Source organism: Oratosquilla oratoria, chromosome 26, assembly GCF_046742065.1.
Source record: "Oratosquilla oratoria isolate Oo_2021 chromosome 26, ASM4674206v1, whole genome shotgun sequence".
In the NCBI taxonomy this organism is placed as follows: domain Eukaryota; kingdom Metazoa; phylum Arthropoda; class Malacostraca; order Stomatopoda; family Squillidae; genus Oratosquilla; species Oratosquilla oratoria.
In genome coordinates, this window is record NC_134802.1 from 22,740,386 (window position 1) to 22,761,532 (window position 21,147).

General features: G+C 38.6%; 1 protein-coding gene across 8 annotated transcripts in view; it reads right to left on the reverse strand.

Moving 5' to 3' along the window:
• The window catches only part of gus (splA/ryanodine receptor domain and SOCS box containing gustavus), a 224,981-nt gene that overhangs the window by 44,168 nt on the left and 159,666 nt on the right, over positions 1–21,147 (reverse strand). For all 8 annotated transcript variants that reach the window (XM_076209427.1, XM_076209424.1, XM_076209428.1 and 5 more), the window contains 2 exons: positions 20,621–20,786; positions 4,750–5,017 (listed from right to left, as the gene is read on the reverse strand). In XM_076209427.1, coding sequence (XP_076065542.1) covers positions 4,750–5,017; positions 20,621–20,786 — 434 coding nt within the window. The remainder of the gene's footprint in view (positions 1–4,749; positions 5,018–20,620; positions 20,787–21,147) is intronic.

Consider the following 21,147-nt stretch of genomic DNA (forward strand, 5'->3'; position numbering starts at 1 on the left):
ATACATTTCAGCAGCATACATTAAAATCAGTACCAAAACTGATTCAAAAATAGTTTTCTTTGCCTCCGTAGGTACATTTATATCTTTTAGGATAGGGTATAAGGCACAGACACCTCTACTGTACTTTGATATTCTTTTAGTTATCTCTTCTCCATTCTTGCATCCATCTTTTGTAAATACGCTTCCCAGATACTTAACACAATGTGCTTCTTTAACATTTTCAATCATTATTTTTGCAATGTCATAATTTTCTTTTGTGATGGTTAATATTTCAGTCTTCTGAATATTGATGCTTAGCCCTGCCTCATAGCATCTTTTCCAACAATTTAGAGCTCTTTCTAACTGTAATCTGTCGTTACTCCAGCAGGCAATGTCATCTGCATACACTAGTATATCTCCATGCCCTTTTCCTTGATCTCTTATTCTCTTTTTATACTTTTTATGATATGATTCAAACTCCTTCTCTCTTCTTCTCTTATGTTCCACGTTTCTGCCCCATACAGTGCTGTTGGCACAATCACTCCTTCATACAGTCTCCTCTTCGCATCCATTCCTAAATGTATATTCCTCATTACACTCTTTAATCCACCAAGGCATTTACTTGCTTCTCTCAATCTACATTCTACCTCCACCTTCACTCCACCTTTTCCTGCTACACTTGCACCCAAGTTTGAATGTGTTTGAGATGAGGTGTCTGAGAAGTATGGTAGGGGTTACTAGGCTGGATAGAGTGAGAAATGAGGAGGTGAGGAGGAGAACAGGGGTGAAAAAGGAGCTGGGAAATAGGGTTGATGAAAGAATATTAGGATGGTTTGGACACATGGAAAGAATGAGTGAAGAAAGACTAGTAAAAGAGATATGGAAGGCAGATGTGGAGGGAGCGAACATGAGGGGACGTCCTAGGATGAGGTGGATGGATGGGGTGAAGGGGGCTTTGGGGAAGAGGGGAATGTCTGTTGAGGAAGGAAGGGAGAGGACGGAAGACAGAGGTGAGTGGAGAATGGTTGTATATGGATGATGTTGTGATTGCATGAGGAGGAATGGGCAGGGGGGTGGGGTAGTGTGTGAGAGTAAATTTTGACGCAGCCCGAAGGGATTTCTCCCCGTCCTCTCCTTATATGCAAGGGGGGACAGAGAGGGGGGGGGGGGTCGCCGATTAAATGAAGTGGCCTTGCTGTGGATGTGCTGTGTCTTGCGACACTGCTTCTGACCCAGGGCGGTGGGCAAGGTGCAGGGATGACCCGTCATCCAGGAGGTGCTCAGATGAGAGGGAGGGTGGGAGGGGTGTGGAGTGTATTTAGGGATGAAATGGGTGGGAGTGTTTTTATGCCTTTCCCTTTTTGGCTACCTCCCTTGAAAGGGGGAAAAAGCCTTGGTATATGTATATGTATGTATGATATGATGATGATATGGTTTAATGTCACACATTCCCCCCTATAGGAAGGCTAGGACGGTGCTCCTCACAGAGGGCTTTGTATTGTGGAATTTAACGAACCATGCCCTTGGTTCAACTTCGCCGGTGGCAGGATTCGAACCTCCCTCACCTCGACCTTCGCCGCAAGTAATGACGCCCTAATCTGCTCAGCCAGCAAGCTTCCAACCTTATAACCTCACCATAATTCTCTCACATTTCATCTCAAACACATTCAAAATTTTCCTCTCTCCATATCTTAAATTCCAGGTCTCTGCCACATACAGTGTCATTGCCACAATTATCCCTTCATATAGTCTCATGTGTCCATATCCAAACAAAATACTGACAAACATTCAAGGCCATCTGCCCATGTTGACAAGAGCTGATGGCATCAAAGGGCACTAACAGTGCATTTGATAGATAGTTCCATATCAGGATGAACCTTATCTACACACATGGGAAGTACCACACAATGTATGATGATATGGTTTAACATCACAAACTCTCCCTTGTCAGAAGGCTAGGACAGTGTCCCTCACAAAGGACTTTGTAGCATGGAAGTTAATGAACCATGCCCTTGGTTCGCCGGTGGCAGGATTTGAACCACCATCCCTTCGGCCTTCGCTGCAAGTAATGATGCTCTAACCCGCTTGGCTAGTGAGCTTCCACATATTGTATATAAAAAAAATTGTACATACATATACCAAAGGTTTTCCCCCTCCTTACACAGGGGGGGGAGCCAAAAAGAAAAAGGCATAGAAATCACTCCCATCCATTTTATTTCCCATATATTCCACTCCCATCCACCTTCCTCCCCATCTTGGCACCTCCTATTTACATTTTTAGGACACTTCCATTTAGTAAATATACAGGTACACTGAGTGAAGGACTGATACCTCCTATATCCCACTTGCAGGATACAAATCTCGAATTGGAAGCAAATGTTCATTCATAAATATACCAAAAGTCATTTCTCCCTAAAAGATCCTCCCTGGCCTATCACCTGGATCAAAAGCAATGCAGTATGATAGTGCTCTTCAACAACTAAGCCTGTCAGCTGGAACTTGTTTACTTCCATTGCTTCACCATATAGAAACCCCTTTCTAATCCATCTAATGAACCAAATGAAAACATCACTTCAGACCATATTATACTTTTATTCATTCACATCCTCCCCTCCTATATTCCTGTTTTTTCCACTTTCTCCTTGCTCAATTGACAATCTACATGAATTGAAGTGCTCTTCACCCCATCCACCCACCTATCCATTGTATTCTTGGTCTTCCTCTGAGCTAACTCTATCCATTTCTTTCCATACTCTCTTAGTTTCTCGTCATTCTTTCTATTAATATACCCACATGCCCAACATTCTCTGCTTTAACATATACAAGTTTTCTCCTAGCCATTTCTTTGCTTCATTCCATATTTTTCCCTACCCATTTTTTTGTAACACCTGGCATAATTTTCAAACACTTCAAGTTAAAAACATTGATTTTCTTCCCTTCCATCTCTTTGTTCAGTCTCTGCTCCATACAGCACTGTGTGTACACAGCTTTATATGACCTTCTCCTTGCATTAATCCTATAATACTAATTTCTTATATCGCTTGTCATTCTACCTAAACATCTACTCCTCCATTCACCTTCTCCTTGCATTAATCCTATAATGCTAATTTCTTATATCACTTGTCATTCTACCTAAACATCTACTCCTCCATTCACCACACTATTCAACCCTAAATGCTTGGAACTCTACATCCTCATGCCTTGTGACCTTAACCCCCTCTGAGATGATCCAGACATCAGCATTATGAGGAACGAGTGTGTATACGAGGACACCTGCATTGATTATATTTATTTTGTAGTTGTAGCCGAGTGATCCCCATATTCTGTAAACAGGCTTGATTGAATTTCCTATGGTTATTAACATTTTGGGTGAAAGGGAACAAGTAATACAGCTGTAACTTTACATCTTATAAAGAGTGTTGTGATACATCATCAAATCACTGTACATCAGGCAGCTGATGCTGCACGCAAGAAATAGATTCATACTGAAGGGGTTAAGACTAACATTCATACATACATACATATACCAAAAGATTTTCCCCCATACACGAGGGGTAGCCAAAAAGAAAAAGGCATAGAAACCATTCCCACCCATTCAACTTACTGTATATTTCATAATCAATTCTGTCCACATTCACTCATAATCTTCTTTCACTCTTTCAACAATAGCTTCATTCTTCTCCATCCTCTTCATCTATGCCTAACAACCTTATGTCTCTCTCAATTCTGTCCCCTTTCAACCTTCTCTCCCATCTTCCTCTCAACCTTTTCCCCTCTGCCTGAGTCTTCCATGCCACCTTCACATGATTACATTCCTTCACCCTTAAAACATGATCACACCACCTCACGCATACCTTTCCTACCTTCTCCACTACTGGCACTAATCCTGTCTTTAACTTTATGTCCTTGATGCTACTGCTACTATTACTCCTCCTCTCCCTGGAAAACTCAAATCAGGCACTCCAACATTATCATTTCTATCCTCTCCTTCTGTTTCTCTTTCTTCTTCCTTAATGCCCACACCTCTGCAGCATATAGCTGCATTCTCTTCTCATGTACCCCTCCAAACCGTCACCAACTACTACAGTCTCTACAGAATCAATCCTAAGCACAGGGTCATCTGTAAATAGCAACTGTTTCACTTCCACACCCAATAATTCCAAACCTCTGCTTAGTCCTTTTGCAATTATAACCCATCCATATGTACCTTCAACAGTCATGGTAATATCACACGCAATGGAGCCCCATGTGCCCTTTGTATTATTCACCCATGCCACTGCTGACTTTTAATACATGAGGAGCACTGCGAGAGAGAGAGAGAGAGAGAGAGAGAGAGAGAGAGAGAGAGAGAGAGAGAGAGAGAGAGAGAGAGAGAGAGAGAGAGAGAGAGAGAGAGAGAGAGAGAGAGAGAGAGAGAGAGGGAGGGAGAGGGGGGGGGGCATTGGAGAGTTCTCCCATGCCACTATGCATAAATGGGCCCTACTAATTATGGATGGGAGGAAGGGTGCGGAGAAGGAAGGGAGAGGAGGAGTGGATGGGAGGAAGGGACAAGTGAATGGGAGGTTAAGGAGAGGGGAGGAAAACAGAATATAGAAGGAGTTGTATTGGGCCACCAATAACCACCACTCTATCATTGGACAATATCATATTGAAGAAGTGGAGCCGTGGAGATGGCAAAGGAAACATTTAAAGAGGAAGTTGAAAGGAGGGTTAGTATTAGTTAAGTGATACGCATTCTTCTTCATCTTGGAACATAAAGACAGTACTTACCAGTAACTTTTTGGCCCATACTCATTCGGTTGCGTCGGTTAGCACGGTGAGAAAGGTAGCGTTGGTGCTGTAAGGAGGACGAGGAACGGGTGCTATAGGGTGATGACCATTGGCGAGTCGTTTCTTCCTGGTTGCTATCTACACACGCCCTACCCCCTGTGACAGCACCAACCACCCCACTGTCAGGATTGTCTTGAGACTTATGTAACGAGGCGTTGTTTGTACTGCCGCCACCATGGACTGTGATTTGTCCTTTGGCCTGCCTTGACTGCAAAAACAAAAGAAATTAAACTTTAGAGGGAGATATGTATATGTCATATAAAACCAAGCACCTTAAGGTTTCTTATCTAATAATTATAAGAATTATTGCCTTGACAGGAAATCCACAGCCACACAGCAGCTAGCAATGATCCCCAGGGCTTTCTACAGGTCTCTGGAAAAGGACAGTGGAACTGTTTTTGTCACCAGCTTATTGTAGTTAGGGGAGAACAATAATCAGTTGTCAGCTCTCCTTATGTGAAAAGATAAAGGAAATATAATTAAAGTTAACTCCCCTGGGCACAGTCTGACACCCTAGTGTCAGTCACTTAAGGCTGCATATCCAGATGGAGGTGAGGATACTGAGGAGTTGTGCAAATGGAGGATTGATATAATCAGTTTAATGTGGCTAACTATTCACTATTAGGAAGCTAGGACTGTGTCCCTTTAAGACAACTCTGTGGCATGTAATTTAATTAACTATGCCCTTGGTCCAACTCACTAGTGGAAGTATTCGATCTGTCATCAGGTCAACCTCCGTGAAGATGGGTGCCAAGGCAATTCTCTTTGATGTAAGTTTTGTAGGCTCAACATTTACAATTACCCATCACTTGTTCCTACATACATACACCAAAGGCTTTTCCCCCCTTACAAGGGAAGTAGCCAAAGTCAAATATAAATCCACTACCACACATTTCATCCCTACATACTCCACTCCCATTCACCACCCTTCCCTCTCATCTTGGCTCCTCCTGGATGATAGGTCATCCCTGCATCTTGCCCACTGCCATAGGTCTGAAGCAATGCAGCATGACACAGCACATCCACAGAACCACTTCATTTATATGTCTATTTCTCATTACATTTTTTAATCGCCCAAGCCATTTACTTGCTTCTCTCAATCTACATTCTACTTCCACATCCACTCCTCCCTTTCCCACCACATTTGCATACAAGTATCTAGAGGTATCCAATTCCTCCATTCTCTCTCCAATTTACTGCCATCCTTTCCCTTTGTACATCTCATCACCTTACTTTTACCCACACTTATCTTCAACTTCCTTCTTTCACACACCTTCCCAAACTCCATCACTAACTTCCTTAATTCCACCATTGATCCTGCCACAAGTGCAGTGTCATCAGCAAACAACAACTAGCTTATCTCCCATTTTTCTCCATTTTCTTTAACCATCTCCAATCCCCAACCTATTACCCTCCCACATCACTCCATTCATGTATAAATTGAACAGCCATGGCAACATGACATTTCCCTGGTAAAGTCCCACTTCTACCTCAAACCACTCACACTCTCCATTTCTAATTCTAATACAGGCTCTACTACCCTTGTAAAAAATCTTGACTGCTCTTGACAACTTTCATTCTATCCCATATGTCTGCAGTACCTCCCACAAACCTTCCTATCAACCCTGTCATAAACCTTTTCCATATCCATACAAGCACATAAAAATCCTTACCATTTCCTAAAGCTTTCTCACATATCTGCCTACCATAAAAATCTGATCCACCCAACCACTACCCATTGTAAACCCACATTGTTCCTCACCAATTACTCTGTTCCTCCCCTAATCCTCTCAATCAAAACCCTCTCATACACCCAAATACACTTAACAAACTCATATCCCTCTGGAACTACTACACTCACATTGTCCCCTTTTCTTTTGTAAAGCGGAACTTGTTCCTAAGTTACAAATACACAAAGCTCTTCATTGTTAGAATCCTCACTGATCAATTCTCTAATGCCTGGAACAAAATTAGTTTGAAAATGTTAGAAAAATAGCAATACTTTCCAGGGACCCATAAGGAATTTCCAAGTAATCCAAAATTTTCACAACAAATCTCTGGTTTCTGGAACCTTTTAAGGTCTGATGAACAATTTCAGAATTTATATTTTCCAAAAGATTTTCAAGAAGTTCTGTGGTTTCCAAGTTAAGAGATCAATTCTTGGGACAATGATATCACTGTTGATATGTAACTAATATATACTTGATCAGTACCACGACTATTATGATAATATTCTATATATCAAAGCAAACACTGGAGAATACCCTCCTACTAAAGTTCAAATTACTACTGTTGTGGTAATTGCAAATCTGGGTATCAAGAATTTTAACATCACCACTGATAGGTAAACAACATTTGATCAGTATCACCACTGGTATGGTGAGATGGTCCTGTGATGAGAAAGACATGACAGAGCAGCATCTCACTGCTGCCCATCTTCAAACCCTGCAAACTTCACTTGCATCTAGAGGTGCAGGTCCTCAACAACCAGTCTTTAGACTTGACCAATGATCTCTTATTATCTACCTATCTATATACCAAGGGTTTCTTCCACATTATAAGGGAGGTAGCCAAGTCAAGGTATGCACCTCCTCCCAGCCACCACCCTTGTTTTCTTGCGTATCTTCAAAAATAAGAGAGCTGACAATTGGCAACTGCTCCCCTCCTACTTTCAGCTGACGACATTTTGGCCTCATAATAATACAACCCAAACATCACTCCAAGGTTTCTTAAGCAGGGAAATCTGATAGATCATTGCTAACTACTGTTGGGATGTAGGTTTTTCAATTAACAATCAATCAATTTGTTGCCTCTGGTCTCTCTTGCAGAAGACCTAAAGCCTTCAGGTAACTGGTAACAGTCCCCAGGGAGGACCATAAGTCACTCGGGGAAAATATCAAAAAGAAACAAATCTAGGAAAACTCAAGGCAACAATAATCAACTAATTTATCAATCAATCAATCCATTGCCCCTGGTCTCTCTTACAGATGACTCTGCTGTCTCCAGGAAACTAGCAACAGCCTCTGGAAGAGACCACAAGTCACTTAGGGAAAGATATTGTGTTGTCAGGGTTTCTTTGGTGTGGGGCATTGTAGTACAAGGTGTTCTGTGTCTTTTGTGTGGTGGTTGCATCTGGGGCAGTTTAAATCTGGGGCCAGGCCTATTCTGTGTCGGTACCATCTTAACCTGATGCCTGATGTACAATGATGCATCACAATACATGCATTACAAAATATGAAGTTACTACTGTTATACTTGTTCTCTTTCACCCTGAATAAATATAATGTCACAGAAAACGTGATCAAGCCCGTTCACAGAATACGGAAGTCAGCAAGTTGTTGCTGGTATACTCATATACCCTACTCATGGCTCATGACACATATATAGGTGTCATTGTATTCAAGATGTTAATGACAGATGTTGACCTCAGTCTAGGCATGTTAGTGTGGTTCTTGTCTGGAGTGGGAGGGTTTTCTCTATGTGACTTGTATTGGGGTTGTTGGCATATCGAGTTTGGTGGTCTATATCAAAATGGGGTAAATGTGTTTATGTGTGGTTTGGGTGGTAGGCTGTGGTTGATGCTTGAGTTGTATGCTGCAGGTGTAGCTTTTTTTGTGTTCTGTTGGTGGTGCTTGTGAGATGTGGTGTGAAGGGTGTGTATTGTTAAAGGTTCTGGCATAGAACTGCATTCCTGTTTTTTTCATCTGATGTTCTATTGAGAGGATTTTCGTTTCTGCATGTAGGTGTCCCTACGGGTCTTTTTGGTGAATACAGTTATTACTCTCAGTGCTCCATTCTGTAGAGTTTGTAAACTGTGTTTGATTAGTTGATTGCTGGTAATCATGCTATGGAAGTTCTTCTGAACTGTTTATAGATGGTTACTGATAGGTTGGTATGGCAATTAATCAATGTGTTTCCCCTGGTCTCTTTTGTAGCAATGGCAACCAGACTGGCCCAAAAGTTACTTAAGGAAGAAATAAGGTGTTGATTCTCCGAGTAGTATGCAACTCTCTGGTATGGGAAGTTCTGTAAATCAAAGCTAATATTAGACAATACCTAACAATAATTACATATTTACACATTTTGCACCTTGGAAGGTGGGAAATCTAGTCTTCATCCTACATATTCATGCTACTGAAATTCAAACCACTGCTGTCAAATTACTTGCTACTCTGGATATACAATATCATGTTACCAGTATCACCATTCGTATAGTATTAATCTGTAAATCAAAGCCAATATTGCACAATACCTAAAATAAAATAAAATCCATGTGGCAAGAACATCTGTGGTGCTGAATTGCCAATCACTACTGCCAAGCTAGTAGTATCTTGGTGCCATGAATTTTGAAGCTAAGGATTGGTTATGGCAATCTATATTGTCATGGAACTGGTGAAAGAATTATGCTGTGAGCTAGTTGTTGTTTGCTGATGACACTGCAGTTATTTCAGAGTCAGAGGTTTAAGGGAGTTAATGACGGAGTTTGAAAAGGTATGCAACAGGAGAAAGTTGAAGGTAAATGCAAGGTAATGAGATGTACAAGGGTAGAGGATGGCAGCGAGTTGGAAGTCTAAAAGAAGAGAGGCTGGAGGAAGTTGATACATTTAGGTATTTGGGGTTGCATGTGGTAAGAATGGAAAGAATGGAGGTGGAGGTAAATTGTAGACGGAAGTTAATGCCTTAGGGGGTTTAAAAAAATTCATAAATAGGCAACTGGGAATGGATGCAAAGAGGAGATTGTATGAAGGGGTGATTGTGCTGATGGCAGTGTATGGGACAGAGACTTAGAATTAAAGAGAAGCACTGAGGAAAAGTTTAAGTGTGTTTGGGATGAAATGTCTGAGAAGCATGGTAAGGGTTACTAGATTGGATAGTGTGAGAAATGAGGCAAGGAGGAGAGTGGAAGTGGAAAAGGATATGGTAGACAGAACTAATGAAAGATTATTGGATTGGCTTGGACACATGGAAAGAATGAGTGGTGAAAGATTAGTCAAAGAGGTGTGGAAGGCTGTGGTGGAGGGAGTAAATTTGAGGAAACAACTGAAGATGAGATGGATGGAAGGGGTGAAGGGGGCATTGAGCAAGGAAGGGAGCAGGCAGGAAATAAATATGAGTGAAAAATGAGTGTATATGGGGGATGGGGGGGGCAGGAGGTGCTTATATGTACAGTAAATGTAGCCCAAAAGGACTTCTCCCCGTCTTCTCTTTTTCTGCACGAGAGGACAGAGAGGGGGTCACCGATTAAGAAAAGTGGCGTTGTTGTGGATGTTCTGTGTCTTGCTGCATTGCATTTGACCTGGGGCAGTTGGTGGATGCAAGGATGACCCATCATCCATGAGGATCCGAGATGGGAGGGGTGGAAAGGGAGTGTAATGGGTGGGAAATGGTACGTGCATCTGACTTAGCTACCTCCCTTATAAGAGGGAAAAAGCTCTTGGTATATATAGATAGTTATACCTTCTACCCTGCACTCGGGCACTGACTTCATGGTGACATGCAATCAGTATTTTAGGGACTGTTCTGAGGTACCCCTGTTGATGAGAGCTACACATTTGTGTTACTAGCAAAAATTGGGACTAACAATGAGTAATTGCATGAGGTGGTCATAAAAGTTGGACAGAGAAGCTGCTCATTTTCAAAACCCATCAACCCCCTCAACTCTATCAAGTGGTGCAGCCCTGAGGGGCTGAGATTTGATCTCCAAACTGGACCAAAGACCTCTCACCATTAACTTAATCCTCAGCATATGACTGAGATGTGAGTGGATGTACAAGGATGCTAACTTCAGTGTCCTGATAATATTTAGTTTGTAGTTGTAGCTGAAAGACCCCCTATTCTGTGTAGGTTCTCCTTCTGTATAGTATCCCCGAGGGTCTACTGCTTTACTCACCAATTATATAAATCAGATCATGCCCCACCCTCATTTTGTGTTGGGTTATTATACATTGGGCAGCTGGTGATAACAGATAATGGACTTGTGTGTATTCCTTCTTTCACTTTTTTTTCAAAGAAAGAGAAAAAATTGATCCTATGTACAAGCCTGATCATGCCCCCCCCCCTTTTTTTTTCTTGATGACAATTTCTGTGGTTATCCACATTCAGTGTGAAAGAGAACAAGAGAAAGGGAAATATTACAGCTTTATATATTATATATTGTGTCATCTAGCCATCCCAAGCATAAATGTGTGTGTCTCACTTACACCCAGAAAAAGAAAAATCCTGCCTTATATTGCTACAACAACTAATGGGTTAAGAGAGAGAATTAGAGGGGTGAGCTGGCAGGGAAAAATATGATAGGCCTATGTGAACAAACACACACACACAAACTACAAGCATAGCTCCCCTTCCTGTATAATACAACTAGGTAAACACACACACACACACACACACTGGAACAAACTAAACAGTGAAACAGTGAATGCCAGAACTATACACGAGTTCAAGAATAAACTGGATCTGGAGAGATACTAAAACAGGTCACAACGAGCATAGCACCTTGGTAAATTATTTTCAAGAAATCCATCATATCCGGAGATGTCCCAAGAGAATGGAAGCTAGCTAACATTACTCCCATATTCAAAAAAGGTGACAAAAAGAAACCAAATAACTATAGGCCTATAAGTTTGACTTTAATCGTAGGAAAAATAATGGAAACTATCATCAGAGATGCTATCGAACATCATTTAGAAAGTAACCGTTTGATAAATGATAGCCAGCATGGTTTCAGACGGAAACGTTCTTGCGTGACTAACTTACTCGAATTCTACAACACAGTTATCTCGAATTATGACAAAAGAAACAATATAGATTTAGTATATCTAGACTTTGCAAAAGCTTTTGATACCGTCCCACACGAAAGACTACTTACTAAACTAGCTTTGCATGGAATAAGTGGTAGCCTATTAGGTTGGACTAGTAATTGGTTGAATGATCGAAAACAGAGAGTTGTTTTAAATGGAAAAACTTCTGAATGGAAAAGTGTTGCAAGTGGAGTTCCTCAGGGTTCCGTTCTTGGGCCACTTCTATTCATAGTATATATAAATGATATAGACCATGGACTAAAATCTACTGTTTCCAAATTTGCTGATGATACAAAACTGTGCGGAGTGGCAAATGATCACTCAAACCAATTAGATATTCAAGAAGATTTAGATAAATTACAGCAATGGTCTGAAAAGTGGCTAATGAATTTTAACAGAAGTAAATGCAAGGTAATGCACATAGGTAAAAATAACAGTAAGTACGATTACAAGTTATTTGGAAATTCGTTAACAAAAGTGGATAGTGAAAAAGATCTCGGCGTAATTATCAGTAACGACCTCAAATCATCCAAGCAGTGTATTTCAGCCTCTGAGAAAGCGAATAAGATTCTAGGACTCATTGCGCGATCTTTTGATTTCAAAAGTCCATCACTCATTAACAAGCTATATAATTCGTTAGTTCGTCCACATTTGGAATATGCTGTTTCCGTATGGTCACCGAATCTCATTAAAGACATTGACAGATTGGAAAGAGTACAACGGCGAGCCACAAAACTGATTCCAAATATCAAAAATAAATCATACGAAAATCGACTAAAACATATGAATCTGTTTTCCCTAAAAAAGCGTAGACTCAGAGGTGACTTGATACAGGTCTTTAAAATTCTAAAGGGAATTGACAACATCAAAAGTGACCAAATTTTTACATTGAATGAGAATCAGACAAGAAACAATGGTTTCAAACTGTCCGGAAATAGATTCAATTTGGAAGTAGGTAGAAACAACTTTGCCAACTGTGTAGTTAATGAATGGAATAAACTTTCTGCACAGGTAGTGCAATGTAGTTCAGTTCAAAGCTTTAAGAATTATTTAGATAAATACCTAAGTAAGATGCTGTAATGATTATAATTTATCTTATATTATTTGTTTTTGTTTTGTTATAATTTGTCTGTCTGATTTTTATTTATTATTAGTTATATGTCAATTTATTATTATTTACTATTTACCCGTTTGTTTATTATTTAACTATACCTATGAATTTATTTATGTATTTTATTTGTTATTTACATTATCATAGTTTTTATTTATTATTTTATTATTAATATGATTTTTTTTTTTCGCATCCGACCTAGATATGGATCAAAAGGTCTCCTGTCGGTATGCTCCGCCTTTGTAATCCTTTGTAAATAAATACTGTAGAGCTTATATTTTATTTATACAAGCTCATCATAAACTAAAAAGTGTTCTCAGTAAAAGTTGATTATTACTACATGAACAGTTAAAGAAGATAGGGCTACTATAGTCATGGTGAAATGTTCACAAATTATCATACATTTGATAAAGTACCACACAAAAAGCAATTAAGAAAACTGGAATCAATAGGTGGTATTCAAGGAAAATTATTGGAATGTATGGAAGATTTCTTGACTTGGTTTAAAAAACGAGGGTAGTACTTGGAGACAAATACTTGACCTGGGAAGTAATGTTAAGTGGAGTCCCACAAGGTTCGGTATTGGTTCTGATTATGTTTGCCATATATATAAATGACATGAAGGTGTAGAACGTTATATGAACTTCTTTGCAGATGATGCAAAAATATTAAAGAAAGTATAGAGGAAGATTGTGAATCACTACAGAATGTAGTATAATAAAGTTTGGAAAAAGTAAAAATAGAATATCAAGGAAATACAAAACTGGTGCAGAGGAAGTCAAAATAGCAAGCTCGGAAAGGGACCTAGGTGTAATTATCAGCAAAGACATGTCACCAGATGAGCATATCAACAAAATAGTCGGAGAAATCTTCAATTTACTAAGGTTGATGAAAGTGGCTTTTGACTATTTGAATGAGGAAAGGGTAAAGAAAATATTAGTTACACTGATAAGACCAAGACTGAAGTATGCTGTGACACTATGGACACCCAGTACTAAAAAGAATATAAAGAAACTAGAAAGTATACAAATATCAATGACAAAGATGGTACCAACACTCTCCAAATTGACATATGAACAAAGATTGTCCAAACTGGAACTACCAACCCTGGAACAATGAAGAGAAAGAGGAGATCTGCTGACTATTTACAGAATTATGAAAGGAATGGAAGTCCTAGAGATAATTTATTATAGTGGGACAAAAGGAAAACAAGAGGACATGAAAATCTCAAAAAGGATAGTTATAGAAGAGATCTGAAAATGAATAGCTCCCCGCACAGAGTGGTGGATATCTGGAATAAATTGGATGAGGCAACAGTGTGTACAAATACTATTCGAGAATTTAAGAACAAACATGATGCTGAAAGATACAAAGATGGGTCACTACAAGCATAGCTCCCATCCCATATAATAAAACTAGGTAAATACACATTTTCTCCTTTCACTTGCCTTGTATTTTCATAACGCACATATTGTGATGGATCATCAAACCATCATACATCAGACAGCCTAACACTCTTGCTCAGATTGAAAAGTTAATCTGTATTTCTTACTTTTTTCACACATGTGGAGTTGACAACCATCAAACACACTCATCTTTCTACAATTTTCTGTCAGTGACATAAAAACATTCCCACATTGATACAACACAGACATCAGTCCAAAGTTTCTTCACAGAGGGATGTTCCAAAGACCAATGCCAGTTCCATATAGTGAAACTTTGTGGCAACGATTGATTGATAGCAAAATCTCTGCTATCACAGGAATAATAAGAGATGTTTTGCAGTGCTGTCCCTCATTTCTGTTACCTAGATGAACCTAGTCTTTACCACTTCTATGACTACCTCTTCCTCCTCTTATCCCTGTGACAGTAGCAATGGTGGTGGTAGTTAGAATGCCACTACTGTGTACCCATGTGTGTCATAGAAGGTGACTTGATAGGGTGGAGGGAGAGGACTGGGGAATTCCCATTGTATTTTTCTCCTATGAAAAGTCATGGCATAGTGGAACTGGGAGGACCCCAACCAGAACCCTGGTAATTGGGTCAATGAATGTAAATTACATAGTACTGATGCAACCAAATAAGAAGAGACTGGTAGTATGTATGTTTGTGAGAAGAAATATGAATGTGTTGTGTCAAATGCAACAAAACTAAAAGGGAAAGATGTGTTGGAGTACTATGAATGGACAGTCGCAGCCCAGACAACTGCATACAAGATAATTGCGTAACTGTTTAATTGCAAAAATTATAAGGAATTTAGATATTCTATACATTCATGGATTAACACTGTTAAAAAAAAATAAAGAATTTAAAGTTATAATTGTACATACATACATACATATACCAAAGCTTTTTCCCCCTTTCAAGGGAGGTAGCCAAAAAGGGAAAGGCATAAAAACACTCCCACCCATTTCATCCCTAAATACACTCCACACCCCTCCCACCCTCCCTCTCATCTGAGCACTTCCTGGATGACGGGTCATCCCTGCACCTTGCCCACCGCCCTGGGTCAGAAGCAGTGTCGCAAGACACAGCACATCCACAGCAAGGCCGCTTCATTTAATCGGCGACCCCCCTTGCATATAAGGAGAGGACGGGGAGAAATCCCTTCGGGCTGCGTCAAAATTTACTCACACATACTACCCCCCACCCCCACCCCCTGCCCATTCCTCCTCATGCAATCACAACATCATCCATATACAACCATTCTCCACTCACCTCTGTCTTCCGTCCTCTCCCTTCCTTCCTCAACCGACATTCCCCTCTTCCCCAAAGCCCCCTTCACCCCATCCATCCACCTCATCCTAGGACGTCCCCTCATGTTCACTCCCTCTAAAAAGTTATAATTGTAGCTTTAGAAATATTACAAATTAAAAGCCACTTATTTCTATATTTGCAAATTGTGTAATTGGTTAATTGCGAGAATCACAGGGAAAAAGGATTTAAATATTTGATACACTAATGAATTAGTGTTACTTGAAAAAATAAAGAATTTAAAATTAAATTTGTAGTTGCAGAAATATTACAAATAAAAACACCAAGAGGATGAAAAGGAGTAAGAATAAAAAAAATTTTTCCTATGGAGCCTTGGAATGTTGGAGAATGTGTGACTAATCAGTTGTTCAGATCTAACACCAGTTTAGAAGAATTCCTTTGAAAAATTCTTTAACTTGGCACTACACTTTTATTTGGAAATTAATTGAAATATTGAAAAAAGAGGAAGCCAATGTATTAAAAAACAGATTAAAGTAGTACAACAAAAAAGTAAAAATATAAATAAGAGAATGACTGTTAGAAACATACAATCATGTTAACAAGATAATTTTTGTTAAAAGTGATAACCCACAACATACAGCTTTTTATTTTATTTGAGCTATATTTTATTTTTAGTATTTTGAGCATTTTACTCTACATCTACATACACAACCAGTAAATAAAATATAATTATTGTTCATATATTTTTCAATAATGTTACACAACTAGTGTATTTTACGAAATTTAAAAATTTAAATACTTTCGACTATTATTCCCTTTTTAATCTTTAAATATAACCTGGTTTACACAAATACGCAGCCAGGGTCACAAATGTCTGGGCCATTAAACATAAGTGTATTTTATATCAAAATCCCTTATTCCTTATAATTTTTTGCAAGTAAGCAATTACACAATTATCTGATACACAATTGTCCAGGTACACAACTGTCTGGGACACAATTATCTGATACACAATTGTCCAGGTACACAACTGTCTGGGACACAATTATCTGGACACAATTTTACAGAAATTTAAAAATCTAAATACTTTAGACTTTTATTCCTTTTTAATCTTTAAATATTACCTGGTTTACATAATTACGCAGCCAGGGTCACAAATGTCTGGGCCATTAAACATAAGTGTATTTTATATCAAAATCCCTAATTCCTTATAATTTTTTGCAATTAAGCAATTACACAATTATCTGGTACACAATTGTACAGGTACACAACTGTCTGGGACACAATTACCTGGACACAATTGTCCTAGATCCACTGGAGTACAGTATTATAGTATGTTGTCACTGGTGGCACTGTTGATAATTGATGAGATAGTATGTGGTGGGATGAAGAGAAGTGTCACTGAGGATAATGTCGGTAAAGGTGAGATTAGGATGGGAAATATAGGCCTGTTAGTGAGTGCACGTTGCCAAGTGTGTGTGTATGTGTATTTTACCTAGTTGTATCTTACAGGAAGGGGAGCTATGCTCGTGGTGTCCCATCTATTTACCTTGTTGTAATATATCTGTATATCTTGCAGTGTCTAGTTTGTTCTTAAGTTCATGTATGGTTTTTGCACACACTATTATTTTGTCCAGTTTGTTCCAGATGTCCACCACCCTGTGTGGGAAACTTTTTTTCGTCTCTTCTATAACTATCCTTTTTGAGTTTATTTCCATGTCCTTTTGTATTTCTTGTCCCAATTTAGTAAGTCCTCTCTATCAAGGACTTCCGTGCCTTTCATGATTCTGTAGATGGTCAGTAGGTTGCCCCTCTCACTTCTTTGTTCCAAAGTTGGTAATATCAATTTAGCCAGTCTCTCCTCATATGACAGGTTTGAAAGTACTGGGGCAATTTTCATGGTTGCTCTCTGGATTCTCTCAATTTATATTCTTTTTGGTACTGGGTGACCATTGTGTCACAGCATAATCCAGTCTAGGCCTTATTAGTATGACTAATTCTTTTTAACTATTTCTTCATCTTAATAGATAATAGCTACTTTTATTGATCTTAGCAAGTTGTAGGATTCTTCAACAATTCTGTTTGTTTATCAAGGGCCAAGTCATTTGAGATAATTACTCCTAGGTCTTTTTCTGATCCCACTTTCTTCACTTCTTTTGTTCCAACTGTATATTGTCCTGATATTCTTTTTTTACTTTTTTTCCGAATTCCATTATGCTATATTTCTTGATGTCTACTTCTCACTTCTGACTCCATTTCCAAACCTTGTTTAGGTCTCTCTGTAGCGATTCACAATCCGTTTCGATTTTCACTTTCCTCAACAATTTAGCATCATCTGCAAAGAAGCTTGTGTAACATTCCACATCTTCATCCATGTCATTCACATAAGTAGTGAACATTATTGGAGTCAATACTGATCCCTGTAGAACTCCACTAACCACCTCCTCCCTGCCTGAACACTTTTTTCTGAGCACTACTCTTTTTTCTACCATGCAGGAAATCCTCCATCCAGTTTAGTAGGTTACCTTGTATCCCTCGTATGTTTTTGTTTTGTTTTTTCTCTCTCTTGTACTTTGTCAAAGGCTTTTTGTACGTCTAGGAAAGCACAATCAGCTCATCCATCCTTTTCTTGTATATCTATTAGTCTTGAGTAGAAACATTAAATCTGTAGCATATGATCTTCACTGTCCAAATCCAAATTGTCTAGAGTTTATTATATTTTCTTCCAGGTGGTTTACCCATCTATTCTTGATCATTTTTTCACAAATCTTAGCTACAGGTGCTTGTGAGGGAGACTGGTCTGTAATTAGCTGGTTCTTTGTTTCCTCCTTTATATATTGGTACAATGTTGGCATTTTTCCAGTCGTTTGGTATTTTCCCTTCTTTGGGTGAGCAACTTATGTCCATTAGTTTTTCTTTACATTCTTTAAGTATCCAATTTGCAATTCTGTCTGGGCCGTGCAATTTCCTAACATCAAAGATTGTTACATACATATACCAAAGGCTTTCCCCCCCTTACACGGGGGGGTAGTAGCCAAAAAGAAAAATGCATAGAAATCACTCCCACCCATTTCATTTCACATAATCTATTTTTTTTTTTTTTTGTGTTATTGTTATTTCCCTCATGGGGGCAGCTTGTACTTCACTTCCTTCATCCCAATGCTGTACTTTTTCTCTAGTGAAAACAGACTTGAAGTGATTGTTCATGACTTCGGCCATTTCTAGATCTGTGTATTCTATATTTCCATGGCATAGTTTCACCATTTCCTTTTTGTTTTTTAATTTACCATTCACATATTTATAGAATAGTTTGAGGTGATCTTTACATTTTTCTGTTATGTCTATTTCATAGTTTCTTTTTTCCTCTCTGCGCACTTTTACATATTCATTTCTATGGTTGATATATATTTGCCATTTTCCAGGCTTTTCATCTTTACTCCATCTTTTTCAAGCTTTATCTTTATCTTTTGCCTCACTGCATCTTCTGTTGAACCAGCATTTAACATACACCTTCTCTTATTTCTGTCTTAGTATATATTTATTTACTCCATTATAGATTTCCAGCAAGATCATCCATTTCTCTTCCCCTTTTGTCTTGTTAATGTAGAATTCTTCCCAATTTGCATTTTGAAATAATTTCTTAAGTTTCCCCAAGTCCATTTTGATGTATATCAATCTTCCTTTTCTGTATTTTTCTTTTCTTTCCATATATATTTCTTCCTTTAGTTCAGCCTCTATTAGTATGTGGTCACTCTTTCCAAATGGTGTCTTGTACTCAATTTTAACAACAATTTCAGGTTCTGTTGTAAATAATAAATCTAGTCTTGACAGTTCTTCATTACCTCTGTATCTGGTATTTTCATTTACTCGTTATGTCATTGTATGTTCTATAGTCATGTCAAGTAATACATTTCCCCATAGATCCTCTCCACCTTTCACTGTCATCTTTTCCCAACAGATTTCTTTGCAGTTAAAATCTCCCATAAGTACCAGGTTACCTCCACTGGGTCACATGAAGAACTGTCACCCCAGAATGGCCACATGAAGAACAGTCATCCCATGAGATCCCACCTGAAGAACTGACACCCCAGTAAGCAGAATATCAACAGTGGAATAAAGATAGATTAGGTTGAAAGAGGATTATGCTTATTGTCATCAACTTATGCAACCGAAGAATCGTAAACTCAGGATAACCCACATGAAGAATTGTCACCCTAGGATAGCCCACATGAAGAATTGTCACCCTGTCAAAGTCTGGGGAGACGATTCTTCATGTGATCCCCTCCATCCTTCAGTATTTTATTTAATGAATGCTTTGTATCATCTAATGTTTTTGAATGCTTGCCCTCTTTCCAAGAGTCCATCTTTGGGAGGACAGACCACCACAAACTTTCTACTTTTCATGTTGCTGTCTTCAACTTTTATCATGATCATTTCCACACTATTTTTACTCTCAGAAACCTTCATCACATTTAAGTTTTTCTTGGCCAAAAATGTAATTCCTCTGCCTTGTTTCTCATTTCTATTTTTAATCCTATAATTGTATAACCCATGTCCAACACTATTAGATGGTAGTGGACCCCTTAATTTTGTCTCCACAATTCCCATTATATCTGGTTTTTCATTTTTTTTTTTTTTTTTTTTCATTTTTTTCATTTTTTTCATTTTTTTTTTTTTTTGGAGAGAGAGAGAGAGATAGAAAGGAAGAGGTTGAAGCATTTTGGATTGATTTAAACAAGCTGGTAGATGGAGTAGAGAAGTATGGTGTGTCAGGAATGAATGACAGTGAAGAGATATTAAACACGCATTATGAAAGGGAAATGATAATAGTGAACACAGTGTTTAAGAAAAGACAACCAGAAGTACATGTGGGTTAGGATGGTGGGTGGTTAAGTAAATGACATGGTATTAATGGACTATAAAGTGGTGCCAAAAAGCAGGACTGGAAGAGTTCTGGACACAAATGTGTTCATGGGAATGGGTTTGGAAGTTAAGTAGAAGGAAGACATGATATATTAATTTACATTGGATGAGCTAACAACATTCAATTAATATTTAAACTCAAAAAGATGATACCTGTACTATGCATAACTGAATGCATGTGCACACCATGTGTCAGAACTTTTTATGACTAATCAAGTTAAAGTATGAATAACATGACAATCTTACAAAGCCAATATCTTACCTTATTTATCTTATTAGGATTGTCCAGGTACTGCTGAAGAAGTGAATGTTTCCTTGGAGGACCAGGCCGTGTTGAGGTTGTCTGCTGAGTGGCGTAGCGGGGCGATCTTCGCACGCCTACCGCACTGGACCCACCACCACCAGATCCGCACCTCTTACCACCGTACCTGCAACATACCAAAGAGTTACTACAAACCATCTCAAATAACATGAAAATGTATACATACATGACTATATATGCATGCCAAAAGTTTATGGATACTGTGTGTGTGTATGTATATATATATATTATATGTATATATACAGTATATATATATATATATACATATATCCAAAAAGAAGACTGCCTCTCTCATTCTTCCACTCCTATATTATGCAATTCATTATTAGGTGGATTAGACACTTAAGTAGGTACTGATAGTAAGGTTTAATATGTAACTAATACATATGTTTGCACCAAATCAGGTTTACCTGATGCCTCATACAGACAACACACAATCTACTCTAACATGAAAGCTTTCTGCATAT